Source organism: Papaver somniferum, chromosome 3, assembly GCF_003573695.1.
Source record: "Papaver somniferum cultivar HN1 chromosome 3, ASM357369v1, whole genome shotgun sequence".
NCBI lineage: Eukaryota > Viridiplantae > Streptophyta > Magnoliopsida > Ranunculales > Papaveraceae > Papaver > Papaver somniferum.
This window is the reverse complement of record NC_039360.1, coordinates 225,895,901-225,913,306: the sequence shown is the minus strand read 5'-3', so window position 1 is coordinate 225,913,306 and position 17,406 is coordinate 225,895,901. Positions and strand designations below refer to the sequence as shown.

The following is a 17,406-nucleotide window of genomic DNA, read 5'->3' as shown; positions in this document are numbered from 1 at the left end:
TTAGTTATGGATGGTTGTTAGCATACGGGCATCCAACTCAAAACCAATTGGCTATAAGTAGAGAGGCTCTAAGGATTATAAACCGCGGGATTTTAGATTTCTCAGACAATGTGGGACTAATAATCTCAACACGCCCCTCACGTGAAGCCTCGTTGGGTTTAACGCGTGGACACTTAAATCGGGTGACGCGGAGTAAAGGCGCGGTCAAATGACTCGTCGCAAATATCCTGCTCTGGTACCATGTTGGAATACGGGCATCCAACTCAAAACCAATTGGCAATGAGTGGAGAGGCCCATATGATTATAAACAACAGGATCTTAGATTTCCCAAAACAAAGTGGGACTAATAATCTCAACACGCCCTCACACGTGTAGCCTCGTTGGGTCTAACACGTGGACAATTAAATCGGGTGACGCTGAATAAATGTGCGGTCAAGTGACTCGACATAAATAGCCTGCTCTGATACCATGTTAAAGTCTGAGGGCATCCAACTCAAAACCAATTTTCAATGAGTGGAAGCGTCCTAAGGATTATAAACCGCATGATCTTAGGTTGCCCAGACTATGTGGGACTAATAATCTCAACAATGGTCTCCGTACAGTTTTATAAATCATTGTCCAAAAAGTTGTATTATTTTCAGAGTACAATTTATTTGTTCCATTATCATTAAGATGACTTCTCTTTCTTGTATAAGCCTTATTGAGAATTCTATTATCATTCATGATATTTGAAGAACTTACGATCCCATCTTGATAGTTTTATCACGAGCGAAGACGTTCAATTTCTACAACTTATTTGTATCGAGATACATGCTATAATCATTACAAGAAAACTCATTGGGTACTGCAGAAAAAGAAGAGTTTCTATGTCTTAAAAAATTATTGATGTAATTTTACTTTTTTACAGGTCATTTTTTTTTTTTTTTGCATTCCCCTTGAAGTTAATGAAGAGTGTAAGACTCACATTAACTAATTGATTGTGATTGTAATTACAAAAACGTTTATTTAATGAAAAACTTGCCTTTCCTAATTAAAGTGATTAAATATCGGTTATATTTTAAAGTGATTGGCTGTGATGTCGTTGGATTATAAATGCTCAAGTAGAAGGCGAGCAAAATATTTTCTTATAGTTTGGTGTTAGTGTCTTGGTGGTATTTCTACTTCATTTGATACCCGGCCCGTCCCGGCCCAGCCCATCTCAACTCTCTCACAGATATAATCAATTCCCCCCTCATTTTCTCCCTAGCAACAGAGAGAACTTATCCTTAAGACTCAAATTCATCAAACGGTCGAATATGATTTTATGTATCGGTTCTTCATTGATTCAACAACCCATCAAGTTCCATAAACCCTTCCTAAACCCTCCCAATTTCTTCATCAAAACCCCTAGAACCCTAACTTTGATTTGTAGAGCAGAATCTTCAGAATCTAATAACCCTAACAAGCGTAATCCATTAAAGGGTAAAGAACCATACAGGAAACACCCCAGAAGATCAAAATACGGAACTTCAAGAAGATCAATTTTGAAGAAAACATTGAATCAAGAACAGCTCATTTTCACTACCCCAATTTCAGATGACCCTGTTGTTGCTATCATTGGTGGTGGAATGTCTGGGTTGATTTGTGCACTCGATTTAGAGAAAAGAGGAATCAAGTCTACAGTTTTCGATACCGGGGTTCATGGTTTGGGAGGGAGAATGGGTACCAGGATAATTGATACTCAGCCACTGGTTTTTGAGCACGCAGCTCAGTTCTTCACTGTCAGTGACTCTCGGTTTGCCGAATTGGTTAACGGGTGGCTGGATAAGGGTCTTGTTCGGCAGTGGGATGGAGCAGTTGGAGACCTTGAAGTAGGTGGGAAGTTTACTCCTAGTACATCTTCAGCTCCGAGGTATATAGGTGTGAAGGGGATGCGCCCTCTTGCAGATTCAATTCTGTCTCAGACAAGCATGGTTAATGTAGTGAGACCCTGTTGGATAAGTAAAATCGAGGCATTTAATGGAAGGTGGTACTTGAGTGAAAATGGGAAGCCTCAGGGTCAGTTTGATGCAATTGTTATTGCGCACAATGGTAAATGCGCAAATCGCCTGCTTGGTACGTCAGGTTTGCCAATGATAGCAAAGCAAATGAAAGCGCTGAATCTGAGTGCTATCTGGGCACTTCTTGCAGCATTTGAAGATCCTCTTCCTATACCCTTTGAAGGAGCTTTTGTGAAAGGAGTCGATTCGCTGTCATGGATGGGGAACAATACCAAGAAACTATTCCCCTCTCAGAGCAGTGGCCCTCAGTGTTGGACCTTCTTCAGTACAGGCGATTTTGGAAAACGTAATAAAGTTCCACAGGAGAATATCCCAAATGCCACAGCAGAGAGGGTGAAGGAAGCTATGATTGAAGGTGTTGAGACTGCGCTGGGCGCACCCAAAGGATCGCTTCAGAAACCCTTTTACACCAGGGTGCAGTTATGGGGAGCAGCTCTTCCTACTAATACTCCAGGAATTCCCTGCATCTTTGATGCTCAGGGAAGGGCAGGAATATGCGGTGATTGGCTACTTGGTTCAAGCTTAGAGGCTGCAGCATTGAGTGGGATGGGTCTTGCAAATCATATTGCAGATTACTTGCAAAGTGGGGGATCCAGTCCTGATGAGTTTTCTGTTGGTTTACACGAGGAATTTCAATCAATTGAAGGGTACGATATCGGGCAATTTCCAAGTGTAGAGACTAAAGAACAAGTAAAAGAGCCTCTGGCGTGTTAAATAAAAGTTAAAACCAAGTTTGATATCATACTTGGAGTTGGATTTGCATCAATACTCGGGAATGCTAAAGGTGGAGATGGTAGACGTGCACTTCATTTTGCTGCTGCAGCCTGCAGGAGGGAGATTAGATGTTCCTTAAGTACTTGATTGAAGAGATGAAACTTGACATTGATGTCAAAGATAATTCATTCAGGTATAATTAATTGGGGGTATTTGTTTTAACTCTTTGTTGTTGTAGTTACAAACAGTTTATATTAGTATCAAATCCAGTTCTAGGGGAATCATAGGTGCGTGTTGGTTGTTGTTGGTGTTAGGCGGTGGTGGCGGCCAGCAATCGTTGTTGTTTGTGTTGGTTGTTTCTGGTGGGATGGTGGTGGTGGACCAACTACACTTTTAATTGGTCAATCAATATAATTTATTTTCGTTTCTATTTGTTGATTCTGTTTCTGTATTAGTCATGTTATGTGTTTTCTAAACTTTCAATTCCGCATTAGTTGGTTTCTGGTGATCTTCTGTTGTTGTTGGTTTCTTCTATTTTGTCCTGTTAATAATTGTGATGAAATGAGATGAGTGTTTTTTGATTGAATAGTAGGTCTTTGATGAGCATATTGCTTAGTGGATTAATCTACTTACTTTAACGGTAAGAAAAAGCAGTGTGAGTGTATAACCGCATTATGACTTCCGGAGCTTTAGTACTGACTGAAGTTAAGGTGGTTGATATTGGAAATCAATAAATATGAATAAACGTGTAGTTTTAATTTCTGGTGATGTATTTTACAGGCGACACTCCCTTGTGCTGTGCAGCAAAAGAAGGACGTTTGAGCATTGTAGCATATCTTCTGAAAATTGGGTGCCAATCCTGAAATACCAAATGATACAGATATGATTCATATGAATCATTTGAATCATGCCGCTATGAAAGGTAGCTTGTAAATCAATTGATCTGGTAGACATCCCATATGTGTTACTCGGTCCTCTCAGAGTAGTCTAAATGAAGCCCTGATGCTTTTTTGTGTTGCAGGACATAATGGTGTCATATCCTTGTTACTTTCAAAAGGGATTAGCATAGATGTTTCAAATGGTTTTGGCTCGCCCCTGCACCTTGCTTGCGCTTTTGGCCAACACGATACAGTTAATCTTCTTCTGGACCACAATGCCTGTGTGAGTAGCATTTATTATTCTTCCCGAACAGTTGCGCCTTAATTTTTGCACTGTAAATACTCAGATACTAGTCTTAAATGAGCTACATCTTACGCTGATACGATGTTAGCTGCTTGACCATGACATATATTTATTTTTATTTCTCAATCAGAACTATCTTAAGTCAAAACACCTATGCTTGTTAGAATATAAAAAAAAAGAATTATGAACGTAGCCCAAAAAATACCTTCTTATCGCTGATGAGTTTTGTTTCTTCCTTCATTAAGTTTCTTTCTGCCAGCTGATTTGTTAGAATGCTAATCTGATCTCCTCTAGTGTACAAAGATACCTTCTCATCTCTTGGACAGAATAATAAAGAGCCATTTTTATCACCTGTACAGTTTTTCTTCTTTTCTTTTTTCTATAAGCAAGGGGGTCACTAAGTCTACCTTCCATTTTTTCTTTGCAGCCCAATTTGCTCTTCCACGAGGTGGCGACTTCAGTCATCCATCCTTTACACATCTTGGCAATGCGTGGAGAATTTACTCAAGGTTGAAAACTTCCTTTACGTTCTTGTTGGATTTTATTACATTTGTTTAGATTTAGACTTGTTTGGGTGATCCGAACCCGTAGTTTGTGAGTTAGTATTTGTTTGTTAAAACTATATTCAAGATATATCATTTTTCCCTGATTTCCGATGTATATTAGAGACCTTTCTTGTTGCTCTTGGTTCCATAGTGGTGACGGTGTATTCGTCGCGCATAACTATCTAGGGACTTATTGGCATCTGCTTGTTGCTGTACAAGGGGGGTCACTAACTCTACCTTCCATTTTGTCTTTGCAGCCCAATTTGCTCTTCCACGAGGTGGCGACTTCAGTCATCCATCCTTTACACATCTTGGCAATGCGTGGAGAATTTACTCAAGGTTGAAAACTTCCTTTACGTTCTTGTTGGATTTTATTACATTTGTTTAGATTTAGACTTGTTTGGGTGATCCGAACCCGTAGTTTGTGAGTTAGTATTTGTTTGTTAAAACTATATTCAAGATATATCATTTTCCCCTGATTTCCGATGTATATTAGAGACCTTTCCTGTTGCTCTTGGTTCCATAGTGGTGATGGTGTATTCGTCGCGCATAACTATCTAGGGACTTATTGGCATCTGCTTGTTGCTGTACAATACCTGAATAGATTGTTTATTATTGTACCTGTTTTTGGTGTGTATGTATTCCCTATATAACTTGTTCTTGTACATCTTTATCCATCTGTATAGGCAGGTGCTGATACAAATGGTGGACCAGATGGAGTCAAAGCTCTGCCACTAGCAGCTAAAGTGGGGATAATACAAATCATCAAGCTGCTAGTTGAAGCTGGTGCGGGTCCAAATTTTACGGATATGGTAAGCTATCTGTATTTGGGTCCGTGTTCATTTACTGGACCGGACTTGTTGTAACTGGCAATAATTTTAGTTGAAAGTTCTTTTGTGTTACTTGATGAGGATTTTGTTGTTATTGTGGTACGATCAAGGGATAGTCATATCTACTGCATCCTTGAGCTAGAAAGATGCAGCTTTTTTGAACCTTTGTTTAAATTTTATTGCTTTCTCCTAATGTGAGAAGTAGTGGTTTATTATGAGATTATTTATGCTACAGTTATTCCTATGTTAGTCTGGCTTATGAAAATCAACTATTTCGTGTTATAGTGTGGACTGAAGTCAGTAAAAGAAGCAGCTCTTGATGGTAACCGTCAAGGTGTTGAGATTCATTTTCCTGAACATATGTGGATGGGAGCATTGATGGGGTAATGGAGCATGGAAATTCTAAAAAGTTCAAAAAGGTAAATATAATTTGTAAATCAACTGTTAATAGCTCCTTATTTTGTATTTCATACTTTTCGTTTTAGTTGGCAATCAGCAGTTCCATTCTTTCATGCAATGGAGCTTGTAAGTGTAAATTTAATAGTTAAGTAGATATATTGTAATAAATCTTCACTATTGGCAGATGGTTCCTAAAGAGAAGATTTTTCTTGAGGCAAAATAAATGGGAAGGAGTGCATTCTGTAGGAATGATTACTGTCTGGCATTATGTTGGTAAGCAAAGGTCCTTTTCTTTAACTGAGCTTGTTAATGGGTTTAATTTATGAACGATATAGATAGCGAATGAAGGTTGAAAAACAAACACGTATGTGTTCCCCGCATGATTCTGGGAATTGCAGGGACTAAGTTCATTTATGCTAATAATGTGCCTATTTTTCACGTCATGATCTGGGAATGAAATGGGATATTAGCCTTCTTTGTTCTTTTTAGTTTTCATCGCTATATATTTAATGCACTTCTGTTATCTGTTTCATTGCACCTGTTAGTTTTATGCTTTAAAGACGTTGCCTAGTAACAGTCATAGCAAAGAGAGGCACATGTTGTCTCTCTAGTAGAGTTAAAATGAGTAAACACCCGTAGATACAATTTTCATATTGCCCTTCCCAAATTCTTTAATGGGGAAAAACTGATTTAAACATCTCTATATTCTTGGCTCATTTCATTCGAGCTGTCATGTCTTTCTGTTTTCTCACTGACGTGTTGATTGCTTAAATGATTTGTTTTACAGGCGCTGGACTATCCGACAAGAGTTTGCACTTTGTCTATTTGAGTAAAGGAGATTTTTCCTTAGAAGAATTATGATCCAGCCTAGCTATGAATTATGATCCAGTCTAGCTATAGGGTACATGCAATGTATATTCTTCGCACCAGAGCCAACTTATAACATTATTCAACTTACAGCATCATTTTTGCCTGCCCAACTCAATGTGCATTTTCTTATCCTCCTCACTATTTGGTTTCCAAGGAGTTCAAACAGTACGTATATCACTATCAAGTACTTTGCTACAACCGTTTCCTAACAATCCAAAGACACAAAATCTGCTTTGATTCGTTTGTATTTCAAAATCTGTGGTCAATTTTGAGAACAGCTGCTTCCCCCGTTCCATTCAAATCTTTGCCACCTATGCCCAATCTCATATGAAGCTAACTATAATCCCAGCTGTTAGTTTAATGCTTTAAAGCTGTTGCCTAGTAGCAGTCATAGCAGAGAGAGGCAGATGTTGTCTCTCTAGCAGAGAGGAAACACCCTGGAATACAATTTTCATTTCTTTTTTCTGTCCGCAAGTTATAACCCCAAAGGTGTCATTATCCATCCACAAAACATCCGCTAAAACAAAAATAACACAAAAATCCCAAAAAAAAACAAAATTTTGATGAAACCAAAATTTGGTTTCATCATAAAATTTGATGAAACCTCATAACATTTGACGAAACAAATTTTTGGTTTCATCATAAAATTTGATAAAACCAATTATCAAATTTGGAATTTTGTATCAATTTTTTAAAATTCAGGATTTTTATATTAATTTAATTTAAGATGGAATTTTAACAAATCCTAACCTTTAAGTGAGGTTTTTTGTACCGGTTGGTTTAGTTATTTGTTTTACAGGGCCTCGAAATTGATCCCAGTGATGCAGCTGTAGAGGAGTTTGTGCTTTGTCTCCTCCCAATAAAGGAGATTGTACGAGTGTAGGAGGAATTTTTCTTCCGATCCTATCCTTGGTGAAATTGTCTAAGAGTAAAAACAAATTAAAAAATAACCACAAGAGACGTGGCATGATCCTGACTTGGTGAGACCAGGGAGTACATACACACGAGAAGCACTAGATCCATGAAATGCAGTCTGTAATCATATTATCTCTCATCTCGAGAATAATTCTGGTTTTTTTCTTTTGAAAAAGCAGTTCAAGGCTTTAAGCATATTACTCCCTCGTATCACATATATAGGCGGACGGACCAATTCTTTTAATTAAGAAACTTTTTTTGATTTCATAAATATTCATGGTTTTTTTTTTCTGTTTTGTCCTTTGTTATATTTCCTATGTTAGATACAAATCTAATTGTGATGATAACCAAACAACATAAATAAGGGCATAATAGTCAAAAGTCATCTTGAAATTGTCATTCCGCCTATCTAAGGGTATAAAGAAAAAACAATATTCCGCCTATAAAACAGGTATGGAGGGAGTAGCTTAAGAGAAACTATGTTCTCCAACGAATAAATAAACAGATAAACAACACTCAAATAAAAGTCTGAATAGAAAACTGAGATAGGACAAAATAAACTAAAACAAAGCATAAAAACTGGGTGTTTTTCTTCCTCCTGTAAACATACATGCTGTAGGAAAGTTGTTATCCATAAAGTGCATCAGCTCATCAGCACAATCAAATTTTCTGGTTTCAGCTCCTTTAGGAATGAAGGTTTTCAGAGAAACTATGTTCTCCACTTGGGCGTGCAGCTGATAATCCATGGATGGGCAATAAATATTATCATCATCACCAATATAACGATCTAGGTCCTCATTCATCTTTGATTGAAAAACCTTAGGATAGGAGCGCGAGCATTCCACCACCTTAAGATGTTTCTCTCGCAAATTGTAGAATATAAGACGTTCCCCATTAAACCAATATAATAACACCTGATCGGAGAAAGTCAGATACGTGTAGGAGGTGTGGAAGCAGAAGTGTCAAAGTACCAACAGAGGTGAGTTGGTAGTAAACCTTTTTGATCCTTGATCTGAACATCGAAAGTCTCCTCCCTAGTCCAAACTTGCTTGTCCTTGTCCTTCAATATAAACATATGGACCTTGTAACAACAATAACAAACTCTGGTCGAAAAATTACAACGATGGCCGCAATGATCACTGTTGGATCTTATTATCGCTTCAGAACGTGCAATACATAGGTGTCCTTTAAATTCCAGAAGATGGTCCGCTACTAAATACTGAGGCTCATGAGTCGCAGTTGTCGGAGTACATTCAGTCGGGAGTCGAATGAAGTGAATCTTCTCGTTGTGGAGGTCGAACGAGAGCAGCATTTTAATCTTGTCATTATTATTACCAAATGTATTCTCCGTCCTCCAAAATAGATTACCCCCGCAAAAGGTGGCTGGTTTACATAATATTCTGGGAACTCTAGTGACCATTGGACTAGGAAAAGAAGAAGAACCCGGTGGTGGTGAGATATCAAAAGTACTAGTAATTATGGTTCTCCATGACATAGTTCTCAATGTAATGACCATACAAAGAAACTTGTTGTTGGCTTCTGAAGCAAAAATTATTACAGCCTTGTATACTTTTGATAATGAATCAAAACCAAAACCATGACACAAGTAGATGTATCCCCCGGTAGGAGTTGCATAAGAGAGGACGAGCGCTTCACACCTAATCAGGTTTAAGACAGTTATTGAACCAGAAGATATATCAGGTGCACTGACTCGTTTCATACATGCTGTAGGAGTGAGATATCGCACAAGTTAGTAAGTATGCGAAGTGAAGACTATATAACTTAAACGAGGGAGATCGCAGACAGCAAGGTTGAGATGACGTAATAGATGATGTCAGCAAAGGCACGAGTAAAGTATGAAGATCTGTGCGAAGTATGGTCTGTGCGAGAATGAGTGATTGTACATGAGCGAGTGTAACACATAGATATTCCGAAAAAATAAAGGATCTCTTAGCTGTCATCCACTATGTAAGATCTTATATAAAGAGGAGGGGTTATTACTTGTGAGGGACTTCTATGAGTGAGTGTTAGATAAGAAATCAGGAGAGCGAAAGTAAATCTAGGAGCAAGTAAGATTGTTGTAATACTTGTATGCATCTTCTAAGCCAACTTAAGTCTTGATAATCAATGAAGAATTTAATGATGATTACCTAATATTGATTATAGTTATAGTGGAATGTGGTTGTGAGGAAACTTGCAACTACATTTTTGGCGCTAGAAACAAGGACGGGTGATAAATCCTGTTAGTAAATCCATTGAATCTTGGAAAAAGTAAGATATGAAAATTGTGAAGAAAAATTTTAATTCTTTGAAATTAAAGATGGTGAGAATCAGATCTACTGTTGAGCAAGGAACAACGGCTAGAAGGAGCAATAGAATCGCAGAAAGAAGAAGAATTACAAATCTTGATCACCAAGAGGAAAGAACAGAAGAAACTCAAGAAAATGAACTCCAACATGAACCTCAGCCCGAAAAAGAGCGGGACAACGATATTAATTATGATAGGTGAGTGTTCATACTTCGCAAACAAGTTCTACTGGAGAAGAAACACAAAGGACTGGAATACCAGGAAGGATTGATGGAAATGAAGAAGATATGACAATTGCAGAACTTAGAAAAGATTAATTTTAGAACGGAGATGACGAAGAGCGTGCAAATTTGATTCGTCAAAATGATGATATGAGAGAAGAAAACCTTAGGTTACATGAACAGAGATCAAGAAGTGCTACAAGGTCAAGATCAAGGTCAAGCAGGAGTTCATCAAAACAAAGTCAATCTAACCGTGAAAATGGTAGGCAAAGACATCGCATGGAAGTTATTGAAGAAAATTCGCAAGAAAATAACAATTTACAGGATCAACATGAGAGAAGACGTACAATTCAAGATCGAGGAACTAAACGATATGAACATCCACGTGAGATTTTTCGTCGCACACATCATAATCTTGAAAGAGAGGAAGATGATCCAAGACAAGAGCATATGATGTTACGTGGAAGAGAAATGGTGAGGAATCAGTATGAGCGCGAAGAGGAGATACACATGCGAGAGATGAAAGAAATAGACAGAGAAGAAGAGAAGAAATTGAAGAGAGAGAATTGCAGGAAGCGTTACGTCAAAACAATCATGACAATAGATTAAGACGACGCGAACGTTATGTCATGGATGATACAGAACAAAGAAGAGATGAAAAAGAGAGGCATGATAGAGTGAATAATGTTATGAACATTGAGGGAGAAAGGTGTAGGCGAAGAAGAGAAGAAGCTGAAGAATGCGAAATACAAGAGGCAGTAAGTCAGAATAATCATGAGAATAGACTGAGGCAAGCAAGATTAAAAAGGCCAATGCGAGAAGATTTAGATCAAACCTTAAGTGAAGAAATTTTGAGAGAAATGGCAGAATTAAGAGAAATGATGACTACACGAAGAAATGGTGGAAGGAGACAATTAGAAGAAGCAGTAAAAGAAGCTGGAAAAACTCCTTTTACAAGACAAATCCAAAGGGTAGCAATACCGTCCAAGTGCAGCTTACCAGAGTTTACTAGTATATTTGATGGAAGTTCTTGTGCAATACAAAATTTGAAAGCATATACCCGATCTCTATTGCAATGGGAAAATAATTATGCAGTCATGTGTAAATATTTTGCTGCGAGCTTGGCGGAACCTTTGAAATGGTTTGAAGGGATACCAGTAGAATCCATTGGGTCATTTCACCATTTACAGAACGTCTTTTTAGGATAATACATCAGCAATAATATGTCAAGACCAGGGATTGAGACAGCATTCGGACTTCACAGAAGAACAAATGAGACATTGCGTCATCTAACAACACGCTGGAGAACCATGTGTAGTGAAATGGGAAGATGAGTAGATGAGCGACACCTTATTCTTGCATTTATCAATGCTCTCTTTGCTACAGATTTATTGTATACACAAATCTTTTGGATAAAGGATACGATAACAATATCAGAATTGCGTGAATTTCAAGAAGAGTACATAGCACTTGAAGAGAAACAAAGAGATATGGAGTCGTATCCAGTTGCAATACCAGATGCGAAGGCTGGAAATGCAAGTTTACTTCCAATATTGACAAATACTGTTGCGAGTACATCGCAAGGGAATCAAGGAAGGAATTTTGCAGAAATGGAACAAAAACTGGTAGCCATGGGTAGTGCAGATCAAGAAGAGTTTGAAAAGCAACATCAAAATCGCGGAGATGATGATATGATTCAACCAGGAAGTTCTGTAGGTCCACAAACACAATATAATAAAAAAACTGGAAGAATAGTGTGGGAGCAGATAAATTTGCCAAAGTTGAATACCACAGTGGATAAGATATGGGAAGCTGCCATCCTAATGGAAGATATTCCACAACCACATAATGCAGGAGACGAACCACCACCAGGGAGGAGGAGTAAAGAATTTTGTGTATATCATAGATTTCACGGTCACACAACAAGTAACTGCAGAAATGTAAGGAAAATCATATTAAGGATGGTTGAACAGGGAAATTTGAACCATTTCTTAGCACAACCAAAGAATTTGCCACCACCACCACCAAGAGGAAATGAGTATAAAGCGGATAATGGAAAGAATGTACATATAATTGAAGTATGTGCGAAAGCGAAGAACTTGTATTGTAATTCGATGATACATTCATTCAAGAATATAGAAGATTTCCATGATAATATCTTAAGTCGGATGTATGCGAGAGATGTTGAAGGCAAAGAGATCCTAAATATTGTGAAAGTATCACCATTAAAAGAGTGGCAAAAACAAGTTATCTTATTCAGTGCGGAAGAAACACCAGGTGGAGGAGAATCACATGAATGTCCATTGGTGGTAAGATTAGGAATTAATCCAAATCCGAAAGAAGAGGATAAAGCAAATACATGGGCTATGAATAGAATACTAATAGATACTGGGAGTTCTGCTGATATCCTTTTCTATCACACATACAAAACTATGGGCGGAAGAGATGACGAGTTAATTCCTTCAACATACAAAATTTATGTATTTAATAGAACCGCGAACAAGCCAAAAAGAGAAGTGACAATGCGAATTTTCCTGCAGAACCTATCAACGGACATTATTTTCTGTGCAGTGGATGTCGAATCACCTTATAATGCTTTAATTGGTAGATCATGGTTGCACAGTATACTGGGGGTGGCATCGACATTTCATCAATGCATAAAGTTCCCTTTGCCTAATGGCATTGGAATAATCAGAGGAGATACAATTGAAAGTAGGAACTGCCAAGAAATCGACACTGATAAGTGCGAAGAAAGAGAAAGTAAGCAAAGGAATTGGAAATAGCGTATCGCAGAGAGTCAAAGAGCTGAGAAGTTAATGGTATATGCAACATATAAAGTTGATGAATGCACAAACTTTTACAGAAATTAAAGCTGAGAAGTTAATTGTAAACAAATAAGCAGAATACTGAAGCAGAATCTTCTGCGAATAACAGTGCTAAGCGAATCAGACATACTGCTTCTACAGAAGAAGGAAGCATGCATAGGCAGAAGTTCTATTTTCAAGACAAAAACAAAGGATACTAAGAATCTCGCATAGAGAACTAGTATTCTGCAAAACATTTGCAAGCTTAAGGATAGAAAAAGAGTAGTATGAGGAATGCACATGCTTTTCTTTATGCGAAACAAAAAAATAAAAAATATTTGTACTAGAGTTTTGAAAACTCAAATATTGGAAATATGGAATGAAAATCTCAAATTTCATATAGTGGTATTACGTCAAAGAAAAAAGAAAGAGTTAAATCTTTAAATAAGACCTTAAAATAAGGCAACAGAAATGATATTTATTATCAGATAGACTAGGAATCCGAATATGGCGGGCAACCTAGTTCACATACATGCAAGAGGCAGAAAAGTAAGACCTATCGCACGTCATAGTAGGAGAAACCTAGAAAGCATAGCATGACTCAAGGGAAATCAACACCGACCCTGGAACTTGAGTTATGGAGATTTGGGGTGAGAATAAACGAAAATGCCCATCCGGGAGAGGTACCTTAAATTTTCAGTCTAAGATAATAATCTTAGATTGAGATCCTAAGGTGATAAAGTCTCTCTCAAGGAGTGCAGAAACTCGATCAGGGCGCCGAGGTACCCGGTTGAGTCAAGAGTCGGGGCGTCTGGAGCGTACCTTTCCACTCTTGACAAATCCTGACTATGATGCACTCGGTCCGAAGATACCCCACCTAGGGTGCAGTCTCCCAACCATAAAACTCATCAGTAGTGTATGCGAGACTGCGAAATCAACTGGTTGTTGAATTACCGGATGGGAAGAGCCATAACCTTAACCCGGTAGAGGTAAGCTTCCTTGAAGGGGCAATCAGAGGGGAAGATAAGGAAGACACCCTCCATTAGGGAGATGAATTGTGTCAAAAGACGTAAATGTCATGAGACTTTTTACTCACGGGAGTATTAAGACTTGTCATATTTATGCGATAAAACCTGAAGAGGTAATAATACAAGAAAAAGGTAAGACGAGATCAATGGGTCGATACACTACAGTGTAAAGACTACCTGTGATCTCGTCGCTCAGAAATACGGCAACATAAGACCTTTACATAGGAAGGCAAAATAAGACCTAAGAGAAAAAATTATTGAAGCTAATGCGATAATGTTCGCACAAGAAGAAGTTTATAATAAATGATATAAATCATACTTGTCCTATCAAGATGCGTCAATTAACAAGAGGCAAGAATGGGAATGCAAATGAAATGTTAATTGCCCCATTTAATAGTCTTATATACATGCGAGAAATAATATTTTCAGCATGAACACGAAGAAAAAAAGATTTGCATTAAAAGGATGAAAGTTAATATCTTCAAGATATACAAAAATAAAGAAGAATTTACAACAAAGGAATTTGTAACAATAAAAAAATGAAGGATTAATTTTCATTTCCTTCGTCTTCTCGCTCAACATCAAAATCACTAACTTCTTCTTCAGAATCTTCATCTTCTCCATCACTGATTATAATATCAGGAATAGGTACATTTTCAGGAATCTCTGGAAACTTATACTTCGAGACAGGGATATTATTCTCTAGACAGACTCGTTTAACAGCAGCTATACAAGCGCGATTAGCACCATTGTTGTTGTTTGAAACCATACGGGTCCAGTTTTCCTTCAATTGCTGGTACCTGAAGTTGCGAGTAGAAGATTCTTCTTCTTTATCAGTTAAGCGAGTTTCTAAATCTCTAATTCTCTCAAGATAATCCTTCTCCTTCACTGTTAAATATGAGCAAGCAAGTTAAAACGATGTAAGATGTTATTCTTGAAGTATGAACAAGCGTTAAAGAACAATAAATGACCATCATAATTGGAAACAATGTTTGCGACCAATGCGGAATGCTCAGTCTGAAGGCTCACATTTACACCTAAATTATTTCTAGCATCATTCATAACTCTAGCAGCCCAACTAAATTCAGCTTCACTCTCTATAAGCAGTTTAGATCGAATTGAATTTCTTTCTCCAATGAGTGTGTTCCTTTCGCTCAAAGCTGAATCACGTTCTTTCTTAACTTCAATAAGGGATTCTTGGAACTTTTCTAGTGCTTTCGCACCATTAAGAGTGATCTCATATTTTTCAGTAATAAGTTTATTCCTCTTCGCTTCCAATACTCGAACTGTTTCTCAACTTTCATAAAGACGATATTTAAAGCTATTGAATGAGGTTAACTCACTTCTATGGCTTCGCCTAAGGGTAGCGTATTTCAACCTTAATTCTTCCAAGCTAAGGTTCTCAAATCCTTGAGTGGGATAATTATTTAGGGAAGAATTGAGATGCTCTATGAGAATTTCAGCATCAGGGAGATTAGCTGCTTCATCTGAAAGGTTATACAAGTCTGTGAACATAATAAAGTAATAAGTGCAAATTATCGTATAAAAGAAGAAGAATGAAGAAAACGATAATTACATACCAATAAGATCATTATTTCTTTCTCGAACCTAGTGAATCAGTTTAGAATTAGTTGAGTTCTCATCTTTAAGTTTGGAATTCTCATTTTTCAGCTTGAGAAGCTTCCTTTCATCATCCACAGAAATTGCATAAGACAAACAAGCTCCCTGTGAGAGTGTAAAAGAAGCATTATGAGTAAAGGGAGGGGATACTAAGGAAAATTTAAAAATAAAGTTGTGAATATTACCATAGCGTTAAGTGTAAATTGGAGATCTGGGTTTATCGCAGAGGCAATTCCACGAAGAGATGGATCCTCCAAGTTAAGAGTGATACATACATTTGAGACCATCTTAAAGGCATGATCCAACCCTTCATGATCAACAATAGTCAGCATATCCCTAGAAAAAAGGTTTGATAATTCTTTTACATAAGAATCAATTAATGAATTTTCTTCAGGAGCGAGAATGTCATCATTAGTAGATTCCGAACTTGAGGAAGAACCATATCTTTTGCGGTTCCTAGAGAGATCATCCATGGACGAAGTCGTTTTGGATGAATACTTAGACTTAGACACGGTTTTCTTCAGAATATTCTTACCCTTGCCCGAAGTCTTATCACCCAAAGATTTCACCTACGCGAATAACCAAGATAAGAAACAGAGGAAACAATATTGTTAAAATTAAAAATGATGTTTCTTACTTTCTTATTCTGCGAATGTGATGCATTGTGTAAAATTTTGGCCTTCTTAGTAGCCTGCAAAGGAAAAATACAGGAAAATAAGAAATTAGAAGAAAGATTATGCGAGATTGAGAATACTTATGCGAAAATTACATACCACTTTTTTTGTCTCACTCTCGGACAATGCGAACTTCCAAGGTTGATAAGAAAAAATATTATCGGGAAGCGGAAGATCAGAACCATCCTCAGCTTTACCAGAATGTAGGGACCTTCTAAAATAGTGGGACAATTAAGCCAGCTTGAATCATTAGATCTGCGAGCACTGTTAATGGATTTATCTTTCCAGTCAACGTCTCGCATGATTATGTTATCTTCAGCAACGCCGTCTTTTCTTCTTAAGCGAATGGCCCATTTGGTTGGATTAGTTTTCATAAGCCCAACATAATAATGATTGAAGAAATTATCAAGAGTATATTCAGTGGGATCAATAACTTTATCGCGATACAATTTGTTTCAGACCTCATAAGGGTAAGAAGACTCTAATCCAGCTGCGCGACGAGAATATTCTAATGTTATTCTAATCGCATCACCACTCAGTTGAAATATTCCCCGTGTGAATCTCTCATCAGCAAGAATTTTATAGAAAAGAGGAATTTCAGGGTTATACAGGGGAATTGGAAGAATTTGAAGTTTCCCTAATGAAACAATGACTCTCTGATTACTCCACTGTTCAGAGTTGATCAAAGTTAAGTTTGGAGGAATAATCAGTTGATGGAGGAAGAGAAAGTGTATAACCTTTCGAATAAAGTTCGTCCTTTAATTTGGTAAATTCTGTCTCTATCTTTTTACCAGCAGGAGCCATTAAAGAATGGGAATGGAGGTTATTTGATAAAGAACAGTAGAAGAGAAGACGAAGAAGAGTAAAAGAAATAAAAAAGAATGAAGAAGAAGATAAAGGAAGATATATAGGGAAAGTGTGTCCCGTTTTTCAAAATTTATTCTCATTAATGCGAGAAAATGAATGGATAGAAACAAGCGGTTAAAAAGACATGTCAAAAATGAATGGTTAAAAAGACACGCGTAAAAAAGGGAAGACGAAATTCCATAAAATGTCGGCAAAGCAAAATGTGAAAAGACAAGCATATGCGATAATATAGGGTGGGAGTTTCTCATATTGCTCACCCTGTAGAATAAGCGAAATGAGAAGAGGCAGAATGTAGGAGTGAGATATCGCACATGTTAGTAAGTATGCGAAGTGAAGACTATATAACTTAAATGAGGGAGGTCGCACACAACAAGGTTGAGATGACGTAAT

General features: G+C 37.5%; 2 protein-coding genes across 4 annotated transcripts; both read left to right on the top strand.

Annotated features, from left to right (window-relative positions):
* Positions 1–1,259: 1,259 nt before the first annotated feature.
* LOC113358816 (renalase-like) lies at positions 1,260–6,903 on the top strand. 3 transcript variants are annotated; one of them, XM_026602519.1, is made up of 9 exons: positions 1,260–2,946; positions 3,534–3,675; positions 3,775–3,914; positions 4,363–4,444; positions 4,738–4,819; positions 5,167–5,292; positions 5,596–5,729; positions 5,894–5,982; positions 6,497–6,903. In XM_026602519.1, exon 1 carries the CDS (start codon positions 1,296–1,298, stop codon positions 2,751–2,753), a length of 1,458 nt encoding a protein of 485 aa, XP_026458304.1. In that variant the 5' UTR covers positions 1,260–1,295; the 3' UTR covers positions 2,754–2,946; positions 3,534–3,675; positions 3,775–3,914; positions 4,363–4,444; positions 4,738–4,819; positions 5,167–5,292; positions 5,596–5,729; positions 5,894–5,982; positions 6,497–6,903. The 3 variants fall into 3 exon arrangements, with proteins under 3 accessions (XP_026458304.1, XP_026458305.1, XP_026458306.1); XM_026602520.1 differs by lacking the exons at positions 3,534–3,675; positions 3,775–3,914; positions 4,363–4,444; ... (3 more) ...; positions 5,894–5,982; positions 6,497–6,903 and adding an exon at positions 3,343–3,360; XM_026602521.1 differs by lacking the exons at positions 3,534–3,675; positions 3,775–3,914; positions 4,363–4,444; ... (3 more) ...; positions 5,894–5,982; positions 6,497–6,903 and adding an exon at positions 3,068–3,183.
* LOC113360745 (ankyrin repeat and SOCS box protein 13-like) lies at positions 3,636–7,462 on the top strand. The gene is made up of 6 exons (XM_026604213.1): positions 3,636–3,675; positions 3,775–3,914; positions 5,167–5,292; positions 5,596–5,693; positions 5,796–5,835; positions 7,379–7,462. The coding sequence occupies exons 1-6, from the start codon at positions 3,636–3,638 to the stop codon at positions 7,460–7,462; spliced, it is 528 nt and encodes a 175-aa protein (XP_026459998.1).
* The last annotated feature ends 9,944 nt before the right edge of the window (positions 7,463–17,406 follow it).